Here is a 19578-nt window from a genome sequence, read left to right on the forward strand (position 1 = left end):
ACTAAGCCACCTAGGCACCCCTACACTAAATTATTTTTAATCCATTCATCCCATCTGTGGGTTTCTTCTGCCTTTCGGCTAATGTGAATAATGCTGCTCTAAACATTGGTGAACAAATATCTAGTCAGATCCTGCTTTCAGTTCTTCTAAATATATATCCAGAAGTAGAATTGCTAGATCATTTGGTAATTGTATTTCTAATTTTTTTTTTTGTTTATGAATTGTCATACTGTTTTCCATAGCATCTACACTATTGTACATTCCCACCAGTGGTTCCATTTTCTCCACATCCTTGCTAGCACTTGCTCCTTCCTCCCTCCCTCCCTTCCTTCCTTCCTTCCTTCCTTCCTTCCTTCCTTCCTTCCTTCCTTCCTTCCCCTTTCTAATGAGTATGATGTATCTTTTGGTTTTGACTTGCATTTCCCTGATAATTAGTGATGTGTTGAACAGTGGTTCATATGTTTATTGGCCTTTTGTGTATCTCCCTTTGAGAAATGTCTGTTAAGTCATTTTCTCATTTAAAAAAATATTTTAAATGTTTATTTTTGAGAGAGAGAGGCAGAGAGAGACAGAGGAGCTGAAACAGGCTCTGTGCTTAAACCCACGAACTTTGAGATCACGACCTGAGCCAAAGTTGATCGCTTAACCGACTAAGCCACCCAGGTGCCCCTATATTCTGGATATCCCTTGTCAGATATGTAATTTGCAAATACTTTCTCCAGCCAATTTCTTTTTCTCACTGAATTCTATTCCATTGTATGGCTCCACCACAGTTTACCAGTTGACCTATAGAAGGACATCTTGGTTACTTTCAGTTTTTGGCAATAATGAATAAAGCTGTGATAAATAATCCTTGTGCAGATTTTTGTGTAGACATATGCTTTCAATTGGGTAAATAACTCATAGCACAGTTGCTGGATTGTATGTTAAGTTTTGTAAGAAACTGCCAAACTGCGCTATAAAGTGGCTGTGCCGTTTGCATTCCCACTAGCATGAATGAGACTTCTTGTTGCTCCACATGCTTGTCAGTATTTGGGTGTTGTCAGTTTTTTGGATTTTAGCCATTCTAATAGGTGCATAGTGGCATCTCATTGTTTGAATTCAATTCCCTAATGAAATATGTTGAACAACTTTTCATATGATTATTTGCCATCTATATATCTTCTTTGGTGAGGTATCTAGATCTTTTGCATACTTTAAAACTGGACCATTTTTTTTGTTGAATTTGGAGAGTTCTTTGTATGTTTAATGTTTATTTTTGACAGAGACAGAGCATGAGTGGGGGAGGGGCAGAGAGAGAGGGAGACACAGAATCTGAAGCAGGCTCCAGGGTTTATGCTGTCAGCACAAAGCCTGATGCGGGGCTCAAACCCACAAACTGTGAGATAATGACCTGAGCCAAAGTTGGATGCTCAATCCAATGGAGCCACCCAGGCACCCCTTTGTATGTTTTAGATTCAAATTCTTCATCAGATATGTGTTTTACAAATACTTTCTTCCAGTCTGTGCTTGTCTTTTTATTGTCTTAAAGCATCTTTTGCAGAGCAGAAGCTGTTAATTTTTAAAAAGTCCAACTCATCTATTTTTTCTTTCATGGATTTTGCTTTTAGTGCTGTATCTAAAAACTCAAAAGCAAACCAAGGTGCCTAGAGTTCTATGTTAACTTCTAGAAGCTTGATAGTTTTGCTTCTTCCATTTAGGTCTATGATCCAGTTTCAGTTAATTTTTGTGAACAGTGTAAGGTTAGTGGGTGGATAACTTTTTCCGTATGTGGATATGTTGCAGTTCCACTTAATAGAAAGATTACCTTTTTTCCATTGGATTGTCTTTGCTCCTATCTCAAAGATTGGTTGATTATATTAGAGTAGTCTATTTCTGGGCTACTTATTGGTATGTTCTATTGATCTATTTGCTTATTCTTCTGCCAGTGCCATGCTATCTTGATTAGTGATGTGTGTAATGAATCTGAAATCAGTGTTTAGTCCTCTTACTTTGTTATTCTTTTTCAGTATTATGTGGACTATTTGGGGTCTTTTGTCTTTCTTTTTAAAAAAGGATTTTTTAAAAATGTTTATTTTTGAGAGAGAGAGAGAGCGTGTTTGTGCAGGTGAGCACGAGTGGGGGAGGGCAGAGAGAAAGAGAGGGATACATAGAATCCAAAGCAGGCTTCAGGCTCAGAGCTGTCAGCACAGAGCCTGACATGGGCTCGAACCCACAAGTCATGAGATCATGACCTGAGCCGAAGTCAGATGCTTAACCGACTAAGTCATCCAGGTGTCCTGTGTCTTTTGTCTTGCTTTCCACATGAATTTAGAATTCGTTTGCCAATATCCATGAAATAACTTGATGGAATTTTGATTTGTTGTGTTGGATGTGTACATCAAGTTGGGGAGAATTGATGCCTTAACAGTATTGAGTCTTTCTATCCATGAACATGGAATGTACCTTCATTTATTTAGATATGTTGTGATCTTTCATCAGTTTTCTGGTTTTATTCATATAGATCTCATATGTATTTTGTTAGATTTACCCCTAAATATTTATTTTTTGATGCTAATGCAAATGTATTGCATTTTAAATATCAAATTCCAGTTATTCATTGCTAGTTGTATAAGAAGGCAGTTGGTTTTATGTATTAACATATCCCACAAATTGCTATTTAATTACTTTTTAGCTCTAGGTTGTTTTTTGATAATTCTTTGGGATTTTTCTTTACAGACAACGTTGTCCTCTGTAAACTAGGACAGTGTTATATTTTGTATCCCAATATGTATACTTACTATTTCATTTTATTGTCTTATTGCCATTAGCTAAGACTTCCAATCCAGTGTTAAATAGGAGTAGCGAGAGGGGATATCCTGCCTTTTTCCCAGTCTTGGGAATAGTTACCTTTAAGTATGTTAGTTGTAGATTTCATGTATGTGTTCTTTATGAGTTTTGGAAGTTCCCCTCTGTTCCTAGTTTGATGAGAGTTTGTAGTATGCATGGGTGTTGGATTTTGTCAGATTTTTTTTATGTGACAGTATGATCACATGATTTTTCTTTTTTAGCATGTTGATGTACTGGATTACATCAGTTGATTTTCAAATACTGATCCAGTCTTGCATACCTGGAATAAGTCCCATTTGGTCATGATATATAAATCTTTTTATACATTGTTGGATTCAGTGTGTGAATATTTTGTTGAGGATTTTTGCATGTGTTCATAAGAGATCATGGTCTATAGTTTTCCTTTTTTTAATGTGTGTGTGTGTGTGTGTCTTTCCCCCTTTGTGTTGGTATTAAGATAACGGTGATCTCATAGAATAAGTTAAAACATGTTCCCTTGCTTTTGTTTTCTGGAAAAGGTTGTAGAGAATAGCACTGTCTAGGCCTGGTGTTTGCTTTTTTTTTTTTTTTTGGAATGTCATTAATTACTGATTCAATTTCTTTAACAGCTATAGGCCTAGTCAGGTTATGTCTCCTTGTGTGAGTTTTAGTAGTTTGTGTTTTTCAAATAATTAGTTTATTTCATCTAAGTTATTACATTTTTGGGCACAGAGGTATTTATAATATTTTTTTTTCAACATTTTTTTTTTTATTTTTTTTATTTTTGGGACAGAGAGAGACAGAGCATGAACGGGGGAGGGGCAGAGAGAGAGGGAGACACAGAATCGGAAACAGGCTCCAGGCTCTGAGCCATCAGCCCAGAGCCTGACGCGGGGCTCAAACTCACGGACCGCGAGATCGTGACCTGGCTGAAGTCGGACGCTTAACCGACTGCGCCACCCAGGCGCCCCTATAATATTTTTTATTATCCCTTTATTTTTAATTTTTTTAATGTTTATTTTTAAAATTTTTTATTATTTAAAAAAAAATTTTTTTTTTTAACGTTTATTTATTTTTGAAACAGAGACAGAGCATGAATGGGGGAGGGGGAGAGAGAGAGGGAGACACAGAATCTGAAACAGGCTCCAGGCTCTGAGCCATCAGCACAGAGCCTGACTTGGGGCTTGAACTCACAAACCGCGAGATCCTGGCCTGAGCCGAAGTCGGACACTTAACCGACTGAGCCACCCAGGCGCCCCTAATGTTTATTTTTGAGACAGAGAGAGAGAGACAGACAGACAGACACACACACGGAGCATGAGTGGAGGAGGGGCAGAGAGAGAGGGAGACACAGAATCAGAAGCAGGCCCTAGGCTCTGAGCTATCAGCACAGAGCCTGACATGGGGCTCAACCCATGAACTGTGAGATCATGACCTGAGCCGAAGTTGGACACTTAACCAACTGAGCCATCCAGGTGCCCCAGCTGAGCCACCCAGGCGCCCCTATTTTTTATGGTCTCTTTAATATCTGTGGTGTCAATAGTGATGACACCTCTTTTGCTTTTGATACTGGTAACTTTTTTGTTACCAAACTTTTTTGGTAACAAAGTTGTTACCAACTTTTTTGATACTGGTAACTTTCTCTCTTTTTTCTTGGTTAGCCTGGCCAGAGACTTATCAGTTCCTCTGATCTTTTTAAAGAACAGGTTTTGGTTTTGTTGATTTTTTTTTTAACCAACTTCCTGTTTATAATTTCATTGATTTCTGCTGTAATTTTTATTATTTTTTCTTCTGTTTGCCTTAGTTTTATATTGCACTTTTCTAGTTCTTTTTCTTAAAAACTTGGATTATGGAATTTTGATTTTCTTTGTAATGTATGGGTTCAATGTTGTAAGTTTCTAAACACCCTATTTGCTGCATCCCACAGATTTTGAAAAGCTGTATTTTCATTTTCATTTAGTTCAAAATATTTTAAAATTTCTCTGAGACTTCTTTGACCCATAATTTATTTAGAGGTGTATTACTTAATCTCCAAATAATGAGGATTTTCCAGTTTTCTGTTATTGGTTTCTAGTTTAACTCCTTTTTTTTGACTACTGGCATACATTGTGTGATTTCTCTTTTAAATTTGTTAAGGTGTGGGGCGCCTGGGTGGCGCAGTCGGTTAAGCCTCCGACTTCAGCCAGGTCACGATCTCGCGGCCCGTGAGTTCGAGCCCCGCGTCAGGCTCTGAGCCGATGGCTCGGAGCCTGGAGCCTGTTTCCGATTCTGTGTCTCCCTCTCTCTCTGCCCCTCCCCTGTTCATGCTCTGTCTCTCTCTGTCCCAAAAATAAATAAAAAAACGTTGAAAAAAAAAAATTTTAAATTTGTTAAGGTGTGTTTTATGGCTCAGAATGTGGCCTATCTTGGTGAATGTTCCATGTGAGCTTAGAAGGATGTGTATGCTGCTGTTGTTGGATGAAGTATTCTGTAAATGTCAATTAAATCCATTTGATTGATGGTGCTCTTCAGTTCAACTGTATCCTTACTGATATTCTGCTGGCTGGCTCTGTCAGTTACTGTTAGAAGAGTGTTGAAGTTTCCAACTACAATAAGGAATTTGTCTGTTTCTCCTTGTAGCTCTTTGGATTTTTGCAGCATATGTTTTGATATGCTCTTAGGCATATATACTTTAAGGAATGTTAATGTCGTCTTAGAAAATTGACCCTTTCTTATGATATAATACCCCTTTTTATTCCTGATAATTTTTTTAAAGTAATCTCTACACTCCATGTGAGGCTCAACTCATGACCCTGAGATCAAGAGTCTTTACCAATTAAGTCAGCCACATACCCCTATTCCTGATAATTTTCCTTGTTCTGAAGTCTAGTTTGTCTGAGATTAATATTGCTATTGCAGTAAGATTTGATTACTGTTAGCATGGTATGCCTTTCTCCATGTCTTCAACTTAAGAAATATATTTATTTATTTTGAGACAGCAGGGGAGGGGCAGAAGGTGGGAGGGGGGAGAGAGAGAATCCCAAGAAGACTCCGTCCTGTCAGCACAGAGCCTGACTCAGGGCTTGATCCCATGAACCCTTAGATCATGACCTGAGCCAAAATCAAGAGTTGGATGCTTATCCGATTGAGCCACCCAGGTGCCCTATCCATCTCTTTACTTTTAATCTGTCTGTGTCTCTGTATTTAAAATGGGTTTCCCTTAGGCAACATATAGTTGGTTCTTGGTTTTTTTAATCCACTCTGTCACATTTCCTCTTTCAGTTGGTATATTTATACCATTCCTAAAGTGATTATTGATATAGTTAGTGTTAATATCTACCATGTATATTTTTTCTTTCTTTTTTTTTTGAGGGGTGGTTTTTGCCTTGTTTTCTAAGAGTCCTTTATATATTCTAGATATTAGTGTTTTATCTGCTTTGTATGTTGTATTTATTATTTCTGATATTTCCTTTATTTTAGTTCATAGTACCTTCTGTTGTTCTGAAGTTATTTTTCTTTTCATGGTTTGTAGGTACTGTGCCATGTGTATTAGTTAAGAAAACTTTTCCATCCAGTATATTTGATTTCAGTAATTTATATCCAAAACTGTGTGTGTGTGTGTGTGTGTGTGTGTGAGAGAGAGAGAGAGAGAGAGAGAGAGGGGGCGGGGAGGGACACGGAGGCAGAATCCATTTGGAATTCTTTGGTAGATGATTTAACTATACAGGATTCAAACATTTTTCTTCCGTGAAAGGCTAGCCAGTTGTTTCAGTAATATTTATTAAATAGTCCATCCTTTAACCACTAATATGAAATTGCACTTTAATTGTATAATAGATTTACAAATCTATATTATCTGTTTTTGTACTCTGATCTGTACTGTTTATATGATACGTGTCTGTGCCTGTGCTACTACCATATTTTAATTACTGTAGCATATTAGTTGGCAAGGCATATCCTACCTTCTAGTTGTTTTTCAAAACATTCTTAGTTATTTTTGTGAATTGTTTCTTCCCAATGAGAATCATCCAATTACATAAAAATTCGGTTAGAATTATTATATTTAACTTGTAGATTAATAATTGACATCTTTATGGTGAATTTGCTTCCAATTATTTACAAGACATTCTAAAGTACAGCAACTAAATTTCTTCCTTTAATGCATTTTAAACCAGTAGAATTACTCTTTATTGGCCAGTATAGCTCAAGGATTTGACCTTCTTAAATGTGAACTTTTCATATATTAATTGTGTTTTGTAATATAATTACTTTTATCACTATGACATCTATGTTTCTTATTCTCTTTATTTTCACCTCATTTATATTTATTTTGATAACCTGTTGTTATAAACTTGGGTATATTTATTTCTTTTTACATTTTCTATCATGCCCTCCAGTTTCTTCATTATCATCCTCCAAAACCTTGCCCACATTCTCCTTTTACTCCTCAGTTTCATTCCAAAGTCTGTTTATGTAAGCATAATTACCCTTATCCTTCTTGCACAAACCTTTCCTTCATCTGTTAGATGACTCTCAAAGGATTAGTTTGAGTTTTGGGCTTGAGTTGTGTCCAGAGGCACAACTGCTATTAGTCTGTGCTCCAAGTTCCACCTGACTTAGAAGAATGGGAAAAAAGATAACTGTAAGCAGGAGAAGGAGATTATTAATTTTTGCTCACCTGACCAGTGTAACACTTTAAGATAATATTAAGTCCTGTAGGTAAAGATTGGAAATTTTGTGATAAATCTGAATTAGAATCAAGGAACTTATTTATGAGTAGATTATAAACTATTTTCACTGTTACTTCCACTGAACTTAACCAGAGCATTTGTAGTATCCTTGATTTTCCTTTCACTCCACATGTTTTCCGAGAATGTTAAAATGGTCGCTTGACCCTTCATCTTTATTTTTTCCATTAACAGTTAGTTCTTGCTTGCTTCTGTCTAGTGAGTACAATATGATGACAGTTTAAGTTTTCGCTATTGATTCAAGATCTTGAAAGGCTTCAAGATCATTAACTTGAAGGTGATTGACCCAAATGCCAACATATTTGAAATCTGAGATAATTATTGTGACATAGAAAATGTGTACACATTTTTATTTTAATGTTTCAGTTAGAATTCTTAGAACATTTTCTTACGATTTAATACTTCTTTATGGAACTAAACACTTTCTGATTTAATGTGAATTTGGATTAATTCAATTTCCAGTAAATTGACAATTAAAAATTGGTTTATTCAGAAGGTTAAGGATTTGATTCCTTAATAATTTCTATAAGATTAAGAATTTAACTTTGTCTAGAAGTTGAACAGATCATTTCTGATCTTTTGAAGTTACTGGTTCAATTTTAATGTTTATAACATCATCTTCAATTATTTGTAGGGATGTTTTCATTCTCTATAGTTGGACACAAACTATCCCAATACTCAGTTGCTTAAAACAAAAACAGTTATTTGTTTTGCTCACAAATCTGCATTTTAGGCAGGGTTTGGCAGGCATGTTTGTCTGTGTTCCATGTGGTGTCTGCTAGGATTCTCAAATTGGGCTAGAGGATCATTCACATAGCTGGCAAAGTGACATTGATTATTGATTTTTCCTGACGTGGATCTCTCTGTGGGCACCTTGGACTTCCTTACAACATGGTGGGTGGGTTCCAAGAGTGAATATCCCAAGAAGCCATGTTCTAAGAGACAGGAAATGAAAACTACTAGTTTTTTAAGGTCTGGGTCTAGAAACACACATATTTTCACTTCTGTATTATATTGATCAAGCAGTCACAGGGTTCAGATTCTAGGAATAGGGAACCTGCAGCTCTTGGTGGGAGGGAGGAGAGTCAAAGAAATTTGGAGTCGTGTTGTCTTTCTTTCGTTCGTTCGTTCATTCGTTCGTTCATTTATTTATTTTGAGAGAGAGCTTGTATGTGCACACACGAGCTGGGAAGAGACAGAGGGGGAGAGAGAGAAAATCCCAGGGAGGCTCTGTGCTAACCAACTGGGGCTCTATCCCAAGAGCCATGAGAGCATGACTTTAGCCAAAATCAAGTGTCTGATGCTTAACCCACTGAGCCACCCAGGCACCTCATGGTGCCATGTTTTCACAGTGCTACAAGGGTTATGGGAATTTTACTATTCTTAGTTGATAAAGTTAATTTGTTTCAAAGGGAGAATAGTGTTAGTACTTTGAATCAGTAATGTTTATTCTTATTTAGATATTTTCCAATGCAACTGGTTTCTTTTTATCTTTTCACCATTAAGGCTTTTTGAAGAGTATATTTTAAAGTAATAAAAACAGTATTTGCAAGATCTATGTGAGGAAAATTACAAAACTCCAACCAAAGAAATCAAAGATCCTAGTAAATATATATGGACAGGAAGACTCAATAATGTTAAGATGCCAGTTCTTCCCAACTTAATTGGTGGATTCAGCACAATCCCAGTCAAAACCTCAGCAAGCTATATTGTGAATATCAAGAAACTGATTCTAAGCTTATATAGAAAGACAAAAGACCTCAAATATTCAGTGTAATAGTGAAGAAGAATAACAAAGTTATAGGTCTGATCCTGACTTTAGTGATCAAGACAGTGTGGAACTGGTGAAGAATAGACCAATAGATCAATGGATAGAATTGATAACACAAATTTCAACATTTCAACACAAATAGATTACTGATCTTTGAGATAGGAGCAAAGACAATCCAAAGGAAAAAATAATCTTTTTATTAAGTGGAACTGCAACATGTCCACATAATCTACCCACTGACCTTACACCATTCACAAAAATTAACTCAAATGGATCATAGACCTACATGGAAGAAGCATAACTATCAAGCTTCTAGAAGATAACATAAAACTCTAGGTACCTTGGTTTGCTTTTGAGTTTTTAAATACAGCACTAAAAGCAAAATCCATTAAAGAAAAAATAGATGAGCTGGACTTTATTAAAATTAATGATCATGACTTGAGCTGAAATCAAGGAGTTGGATGCTTAACTGACTGAGCCACCTGGGTGCCCTTAATTTTTTTCTTACAATATATAGATTTAGTTAAAAGGATTCAGAATGTTTTTATTGTCATGTTATTCTCTTAACGATTTACAGAGTAAATAGATTTTTTTTCCGAGAGAGAGAGAGAGAGAGAGAGAGAGAGAGAGTTGCATACAGGGGAGGGGCAGATAGAGAGGGAAAGAGAGAATCCCAGTCAGGCTCCACACCCAGCGGGGCTAGATCTTATGACCATGAGATCATGACCTGAGCTGAAATCCAGTCCCAGCTGTTCCCCCTGCCCCCAGAGTAAATAGATTTTTGAAAGTGCTAATTATACTACTTTAATTTAACAACCAGAACATATATTTTAACTATTTGTATAAAAATGTAAAATAATTTCCACTTAGATGTATTTCGTGAGTATGTATTTCTGAGCAGGGTATTTAAAGTAATAGCTAATTATTAATTTTGGGAAATAACTGACATTTAAAAAAGTATATGTTCATAAAGCAAAAAAATCTTCTCTATTATCAGTTAATAATTATGCTATTAGTAGGTGGATTTTCTGTAAAGCTGTGTATACCATAGCTGTTGAAAGTTGAACATGAAGTTTTGCATCAGGAATTAGTATTTATGTTGTGTCAGAATTATGGTGATTATACTTTATTTGAAAAAGAAAGAACTCAATACTGTATATTCTATTGGTTTTGAAGTTTGAGTCACAATTGTAGGTGCTAACTTTCGAAAAAGAAATCTACATTGGATGGCTTAATATTTTGGAAAAATCTCAAATGCTAACTTGTCACAATCAGTGACAGCTCTGACATTCATTAGTATAAACTACAGTGTGTACATGAAATTTAAAAAACCTGTTTTAGGGGCGCCTGGGTGGCTCAGTCGGTTAAGCGGCTGAAGACTTCGGCTCAGGTCATGATCTCACAATCTGTGAGTTCGAGCCCCGCGTTGGGCTCTATGCTGACAGCTTAGAGCCTGGAGCCTGTTTCAGATTCTGTGTCTCCCTCTCTCTGAGCCTCCCCCGTTCATGCTCTGTCTCTCTCTATCTCAAAAATAAATAAACATTAAAAAAAAAATTTTTTAAAAACCCGTTTTAGGTAATTTCTTTCAGGTGAGGTTGGGATGATGCTAATATAAAGGAATTAGATTTGGTGCCCATTATATTTCTGAGTTAATATTTCTATTTTAACTATTTAGAATTTCTTCAGTTCTGTGAATGGGATATGGGACTAGACTAATAACTAGTTAACTAATAAACCAAACTGTTAGTTAACATGATCATACCAATCATTTCTATTTAAATTACTTTTGTTTTGAAATTAAAATGAAGAAACTTTTTATTTGTTAACATGATATAATTTTACGGTTACTTTAGGCCATTAAGAATATGATTGAGATTTTTCTTTTTCTTTCTGATGCCATCATTTAAGAATCAGTATTCCAGAAGAGTTGATACAGCTTTGCATTTTTCTTCCTGGTAGTGACAAACCAGCTACTATAGACTCACAGTGTTCAGTACTTGTCATTGACAGCCTTTCTGTGACAGAGAGTCTATAGACTGACATAAAGTGCAGCCTGTTGTGAACTCCTAAGTGAGTCTGCCAGAAACTCAGCAGATAGAACTAATTGGGGAGGAAAGGATTTTTGTGCCTTCTGTTTCTTTCTGTTCTTTTTGTTTTGTAAGATAGATATTGTTAGTAGCTTGTTTATGTAAGATTTTTCTGCCTCTCTTTCCTCATTGCACGGATCATTTTTTAACTTAAAGTCTTGCACTGCAGGTCATTAAGCACTTCCACATGGAGGCTGGCACAGGACCCAGCTCGAGACGCACAGCTCATAACAGTTGATGAAAAATTGGTAAGAATTTTCTACTGTACACGGCTGTGATTCTGCCTTCAGGGTTATTTTTGTATAACAGCTTTTCAGTATCGTGTTCTGGGTTCTTCTAGGAAAATGATTTGAATTTAAATTTCTAGATTGTGTGTAAATTTTAAGAAGAAATTTTCATCACAAAAAGATAAAGACAATTTGTGTTAAGTGTAATACACAAATATTAAGTCATATAAAGATATTAAGAGGTTAAAATGGCAAAAGGCTTCATTTTTGTGGTGTTTATAAGTAGCAATCAGAACATTTTAATTTAACAAATACAAATTGAGTATACATATGAATGAATATGTAATTTTTATTTTCTCAGCTACACTCCTGTTTAAATTGTAAGACACCAGGTGGTACCTAAAGTTAAGTATATTGGGTTTTTATGGGACCAGTTGTTGTATTGTTATTATATGTATATATGTACACACAAATTGCATTTCTGCATTATGCATGAGAGGTTACAACTAGCAACAAATAATACTCTGTTAATCAGTAGCAGATAGAATTTTGGTAACTGTCACTTGTAAAATTTTTCAGTGTGTGCTGTTACTTTAGATACAACTTCTTGTTTATACCTATATTGTAAAATAGCATACATTTTGTAAAGTCTCTAATACTTATAAAAATGTGTAATAGTGTAAGCATACTTCTCATTTTTTATCTGGTTTACCATTATCAAATGTGTGGGTATCTTTCTTAACTACTTTTCCTCCAATTGTACATTCTTTTATCACTCAGTAAGCAAAATTTAATTTTTCATTTTTTTAAACGTTTATTTTGAGAGAGAGAGAGAGAGAGAGAGAGAGAGAGCATGCACCTGAGCAGAGTAAGGGCAGAGAGAGAGAGAGAGAGAGTCCCAGGCAGGTTCCATGATCAGTGCGGAGTCCGACTTAGGGCTTGATCTCATGATTGTGAGACCATGACCTGAGCTGCTTAACAGACTGAGCCACCCAGGCACCCCAGCATAATTTATTTTATTTTATTTTATTTATTTTTTAATTTTTTTAACGTTTATTTATTTTTGAGACAGAGAGAGAGCATGAACGGGGGAGGGTCAGAGAGAGAGGGAGACACAGAATCTGAAACAGGCTCCAAGCTCTGAGCAGTCAGCACAGAGCCCGACGCGGGGCTCGAACTCAGGGACCGCGAGATCATGACCTGAGCCGAAGTCGGCCGCCTAACCGACTGAGCCACCCAGGTGCCCCAGCATAATTTAAATAATAGGTCACACTTAAAAATGATCTAAACACCATTTATACCATTAGAGATATTAACAGATACATAAACAAATGAGTTAACAGACAAGGGACAGATAGTTTGGAAAACTCACATGTCAGGCTTAAGGCTGGTTGGTTTTATCTTTAAACTGTCTCTATCTGCTTGCTCACATTGCCTTCATCTTGGTCTAGGCCAGCATCATCTTTCACTTAGATTGCTACAGTAGTTTTTAAATTGATCTCTATAGATATTTCAATCTTCCTTTAATTCATTTTCCAAAGGATAATCAGAACAGACTTTTTTAACTGCTGTTTTTGTCACTTCTTGTGTGTAAAATCCATTGGTTTTCTTACTGACCTAGAAGTTAACATTAAAATCCTTACATGGTTCTTGAGGTCTTGCATGATTTAAGGCCTGCCTTCCTCTCGAGGTTTATCTTGTAACACTGTCTTTTATACTCTGTGCTCTAGCCACACCAAGCCTGGAACTTGTTTTCCTGTTTTGGGGCATTCACATTCCAGTTCATTCTGCCTAGAGGCTTTTCACCAATCCCTTAGTTCTTCAACCAGGGGCCATCTACTTATTCTTCAAATAGTAGTCGAACACCACTTGCTTAGTCAAGTATTAAAGAAGTGAGAGAGGTATGTGTGAGAGGAGGATGAATTACCCATGTCATGGGTTCATTAATTAACGACCGTACTGCTTGAATTTTTCCAATGACTATCTTCTAAGCACCAAGAGACTGGCTTCTTGTTCTAATATTATGGGGTTTACTCTCTATAATAAATTCTCAAATTTTATAGAGTTTATTAGTAATGCTTCTGAGTTCTCTTTCTGGTTGGAAGAATGAGTGAGGTAGCAATCTGTTGTTCTAAACAAGATGCTATGAATCCTACCAGAGAGGTTTACAGACCGCTTTGAGTTTTGCATTTTTTATCTCATATCAGTTGCCTACTTTCAATGAATCTTCTTGCCCTGTGTAGATTTTTCTCAGCTTTGTTATGTCTTGAAGTGCATTAGTGAAAATGTCAGTATGGTATTCCAGCTGAAATCAATTCAAGTCTTACACATAAATTATTCATAGCTATTGAAGTAATATTTGAACAGATAATTCAAACCTATAGGTAATTTTCAAACCTGAGGCTTAGCCATTGATTTAGGTTTATATTAAAATGCTGTATTAAATACTCAAATAGGTAACATAACGCTGATAGGGGTTTCAGTCTTCTTGTTCCTACACATTACTAGATGTTTCAGTTGATAGAGTAATGACATGACCACTGACTGAAGGGTACTTCCAGAAATATTGAGCAATTGGACTTGATTATATATGCATTTTGAATAAGAATGACTCATTCCAAGACCCACAGTACATGCGTGAAACTATGGATAATACCATATATGCTGTATATGCTATGTTTTTCCTATACATACATACCTATGATAAAGTTTAACTTAGAAATTAGGCACAGTAAGAAATTAACAACAACAATAATAAAATAGAACAATTGTAACAATATACTAATAAAAGTTATGTGAATGTGGTCTCTCTCTCTTGTGATGATGTGAGATGACAAGATGCTTACGTGGTGAGATGAAGTCAGGTGAATGATACAGGCTTTGTGATGTAGCATTTGGCTAACACTGACCTTTAGATATGTTAGAAGGACAATCACTAGCTTTCTTCTTCTTCTTTCTTCTTCTTTTATGTTAGTACAAGCAGGGGAGGGGCAGAGAGAGGGGGAGAGAGAGAATCCCAAGCAGGATCCGTGCTGTCAGCACAGGGTCGCATGCAGGTCTCAATCTCAGGAACTGTGAATCATGACCTCAGCCGAAACCGAGTCAGATGCTTAACTCACTGAGCCACCCAGGTGCCTTGAGAATCACTAGCTTTCGGACTGTGGTTGACTGTAGGTAACTGAAACTGCAGAAAGCAAAACTGTAGATAGGGTGGTGTGGGGGTGGGGGATCTTCTGTATATTAACATTAATGATAAGAATATTTCAAAAATGTTAAGTAAATATAAGTATTTTAGAAGGAGATGTGGAAGCAGCATTTTAACATGATATGTAATGTAAACCAATTTATTAGCTAAGTATACCATCTTCATTAACTGCTCAACACAAGATTACTGTTATATTTGTACCCGAAATTGGATGAAAGCTAAAATCTTAATGTAAGGTAAGCTAATTGGCCATTATCATGATTTCTATTGGATATTCTTATATAATGTATTAAAATTAATACAGGTGATAACCTATTATAGCCGAGGGCTTTAGCATATGGACTAAGCTTAGTTGAGGATAAATTTTTGTGGTTATTGTAAAATGGATCCTAGGAATTTAAAACCAGAGGATAACTTTATTTTTTTTTTAATTTTTTTTTTAACGTGTATTGATTTTTGAGACAGAGAGAGACAGAGCATGAATGGGGGAGGGTCAGAGAGAGGGAGACACAGAATCCGAAACAGGCTCCAGGCTCCGAGCTGTCAGCACAGAGCCGGACGTGGGACTCAAACTCACAGACCGCGAGATCATGACCTGAGCCGAAGTCAGACGCATAACCGACTGAGCCACCCAGGCTCCCCAAACCAGAGGATAACTTTAAATGTTACCTAGTTTTATTACTGAATCCAATTATTTCTCGTTTGAAAGATTGTTCAACCTTTTATTCAAGATAAATTGTATGGGGAAATCCAGTAAGTAATTAACTAGATAAAAGCTGAACTGTTGGAGGGTAAGGGTTGGGAACATGAAGGAAGACTTGTAAACTTTCCCCAAGACTGCCTTCTTGGGTAACTTCATAGAGTGAGATTTGGAAAGATAATTTAATCTTCTGTCCTTTTTATTAGACCAAACAACTTGTTCTCAAACTTCTGTTTTAAAAATTTCCAGTTAACTGGTTCTCATTTCTTTTGAGGTTACTCTTTATATTACTCAGCAGCCATAATTATTAGAAAGCGATTTATTACTGAGAAAAAATAGTCTTTACAACAAATGAAGATGGAACAATTGTATACCCAAATGCAAAACAAAACAAAACAAAAACCTTCATCTATACTGTGTACCATATGCAAAAAGTAACTCAAACTTCTAAATGTAAACTCATAGTTCTAAATGTAAAACTAGAAATTATAAAACTTCTAGAAAACAGTGTAGGAGAAGCTCTCTATAACTTTGTGTTAGACATATATTTTATAGATACAAACTAAATCCATTTTTAAAAAAAATTATGAAGTTGTGTTTCCTTAACAATTAGAAATTTCTGCTCTTTGAAAGACATTGTTAAGAGACAGAAAAGACAAGGCACAGACTAGGAGAAAATATTTACAAAACATACCTGATAGAGGAGTTGTATCCAGACACTAAACAACACTTACAACTACAGGATCTCATGTTTGGTGAGTTTGAGCCCTGTGTCAGGCTCCGTGCTGAACGAGCAGAGCCTGCTTGGGATTCTCTGTCTCCCTTTCTCTCTGCTTCTGTCTCTCTCTCTAGGATAAATAAATAAGCAAAACATTAAAAAAAAAAAAAAAAACTACAGTGAGATACCACTATACCGTGATATACACCATACAGTATACATTGAATGGCTTAAAAAAATTGCCATACCAAGTGCTAGCAAGGATGCAGAGCTACTGGAACTCGCATGCAGTGCTGGTGGGAATGCAAAATGGTACAGCCGTTTTGGAAAACAGTGTGGTAGTTTCTTACAAAGTTAAATATATACTTATCATATAACCCAGCAGTCCCACTTCTCAGTGTTTACTCAAGTGAAATGAAATCTTGCGTTCATATAAAATCCTTCATGCAAATGTTTTTAATAGCTTTATTTATAATTCCAAAAACTAGAAACACCCCAACTATACTTCAGTATACCTATACAATAGACTTTTACTCACCAATTAGTAGCAAATGTGGGTGAATCTCTAGTGCATTATGTTAAGTAAAAGGAGCCAGACTCACAGGCTACCTACTGTGTGATTCCATTTATTTGACATTCTAGAACAGGCAAAACTCTAGGGACAAAAAATTGATCATTGGTTGTCAAGGTTGGGTGTTGGAGGAGGAATACACTAAAAAGGGCATTAGGAAATTTGAATGGGGTGATGGAACTATTCTATATGTTGATTATGGTGTTCTTTTTAAAAAATCCTTATTTATATTGATTTGTTTTTAAAAACCCATGTAACTGAACACTTTAAAGGATTAATTTTATTGTATCTCAGTTTTTAAAACAAATATTTATTTTTGAGTAGAGAGAGAGAGAGCATACTTGTGCCCACAAGCGGGGGAGGGGCAGAGAGAGGGGGAAACACAGAAACTGAAGCAGGCTCCAGGCTCTGAGCTGTCAGCACAGAGCCCGACGTGGGGCTCAGACTCATGAACTGTGAGATGGTGACCTGAGCCGAAGTTGGACGTTTAACCGACTGAGCCACCCAGGTGCCCCATCTCAGTTTTTTAAAACAGAGAAAGAGTGTTTCTTGATTTGGTGCTAATATACTTCTTTCTAACTAATATCCATTGGTTCAAGGTCTGCCCTATTATATAGGACATGCCATTTTTTTTACATGACAGCCTTCTGTATACATGAAAACAGCTCTGGCCATCCTAAATCTGTGGTTCTAAAAGAGTGGTCTGGGCAAGGTGGGGATGGGGAGTAGCCCAAGACCCTTAAGAGTCCACAAATCAAACTATTTTTATAACTATACAAAGATTATATTTTCCCTTTTCACTGTGTTGACACTGACACTTAAGATACAGAAGCAGTTGTGTTACATCTGTGGTACTAGTCATTTTATTCACTTTCTTGCATTCGAGATTAAAAAAAAACAACTAGTTTGACTTAGTGTCCTTGATTAATCCGCAAAAATTTTTAATTAAAAATTTCAATGCTGCAAATGCAGCTTTTTTTTCTTTTACATACACATCTTTTTATGTTCCATGTAACAAAACAAGTCGTACGCATAAAACACTTCTGCTGTATACCTAAGTTGTCTCGAGGCAAAGCACCTGTATGGTTGAGTTGCTTTTGCAAACTGAACCCAGTCACTTTTTTCATGGAACACCTTTTAAGTAAAAAAACAGCAACAGATGACAGATGAACTATGGTTTTTTAGTCTTCCGTACATGGCAGACATTTTCTCAAAAGCTAACTTCAACAAAGTGTTGCCCATGACAAACTTCAAGCTTTCAAATGAAAATTAGAATTTTTGTAGAACTTGATTCTGCCACTGATCTGATTGAGCTTGACATCTTTCCATTACTTAAAGAGTGTTCTAATAGGATTGGTGGTAGTGTTAATGAATGTGATTTTTAAAATATTGTGTAATGAAATATGCTAACATTTGGAAGATCTGCATACTTCTATGAAATAGTATTTTCCATATGGCCAGTGTATGATTTTATAAAATCATGCGTGGGTAAAAGTTTCATGTAAAGTGCAGGAAAGAATAATGAATTTAATGTAACTAAGTGAAAAAATATTAAAGCTATTAAAATATTGGTCGCTTTTCTAATTACATATTTGAGGATAAATTTTCTTCATTTATTGAAACCAAGACAACTTAGCACAACTGTTTGAATTAGGAGCAGATGTTAGAATTTAGCTGTCTTTTATTAAGCTGGATATTAGATATTTTAAAAAATGCAAATCATTGCAACTCTTAGTTTTTGAAAAGGTAGTTATTTTTCACTATAATTATAATGTTATTTATGTAAGTATGTATTCAGTTTATTTATTTAAAAAAAATTTTTTTTAAACGTTTATTTATTTTTGAGACAGAGAGAGACACAGCATGAACGGGGGAGGGTCAGAGAGAGAGGGAGACACAGAATCTGAAACAGGCTTCAGGCTCTGAGCAGTCAGCACAGAGCCCGACGCGGGGCTTGAACTCACGGACTGCAAGATCATGACCTGAGCTGAAGTCAGACGCATAACCGACTGAGCCACCCAGGTGCCCCTGTATTCAGTTTATTTTAAATTAAGTATAGGGGCGCCTGGGTGGCGCAGTCGGTTAAGCGGCCGACTTCAGCAAGGTCACGATCTCGCGTCTGTGAGTTCGAGCCCCGCGTCGGGCTCTGTGCTGACAGCTCGGAGCCTGGAGCCTGTTTCCAATTCTGTGTCTCCCTCTCTCTCTGCCCCTCCCCCGTTCATGCTCTGTGTCTCTCTGTCCCAAAAATAAATAAAAAACATTGAAAAAAAAAATTTAAAAAAATAAATAAATAAATAAATTAAGTATATATTTTTCTCCATTTTATTTATTTATTTTTTTAACGTTTTATTTATTTTTGAGACAGGGAGAGACAGAGCATGAACAGGGGAGGGTCAGAGAGAGGGAGACACAGAATCTGAAACAGGCTCCAGGCTCTGAGCTGTCAGCACAGAGCCCGACACGGGGCTCGAACTCACGGACCGTGAGATCATGACCCGAGCCGAAGTCGGCCACTTAACTGACTGAGCCACCCAGGCGCCCCTATTTTTCTCCATTTTAATTAAAAAACTTTTTTTTTTTTAATGTTTATTCATTTTTGAGAGAGACAACACAGAGCATGAGCAGAGGAGGGTCAGAGAGAGAGGGACACACAGAATCTGAAGCAGGCGCTAGGCTTCGAGCTGTCAGCCCAGAGCCCATTGCTGGGCTCGAACTCACAGAGAGATCAGACGTGAGCCAACTGAGCCGACCTCCGATGCCCAAC

The 19578-nt window shown here is 36.5% G+C and overlaps 1 protein-coding gene across 2 annotated transcripts in view; it reads left to right on the forward strand.

Annotated features, from left to right (window-relative positions):
- Positions 1–19578, forward strand: part of NDUFS4 (NADH:ubiquinone oxidoreductase subunit S4) — a 115203-nt gene that overhangs the window by 29457 nt on the left and 66168 nt on the right. For both annotated transcript variants that reach the window (XM_058719542.1, XM_058719548.1), the window contains exon 2: positions 11563–11641. In XM_058719542.1, the coding sequence (XP_058575525.1) occupies positions 11563–11641 (79 nt within the window). The remainder of the gene's footprint in view (positions 1–11562; positions 11642–19578) is intronic.

The sequence above is a fragment of the Neofelis nebulosa genome, chromosome 1 (genome assembly GCF_028018385.1).
Source record: "Neofelis nebulosa isolate mNeoNeb1 chromosome 1, mNeoNeb1.pri, whole genome shotgun sequence".
NCBI classification, from domain to species: Eukaryota; Metazoa; Chordata; class Mammalia; order Carnivora; family Felidae; genus Neofelis; species Neofelis nebulosa.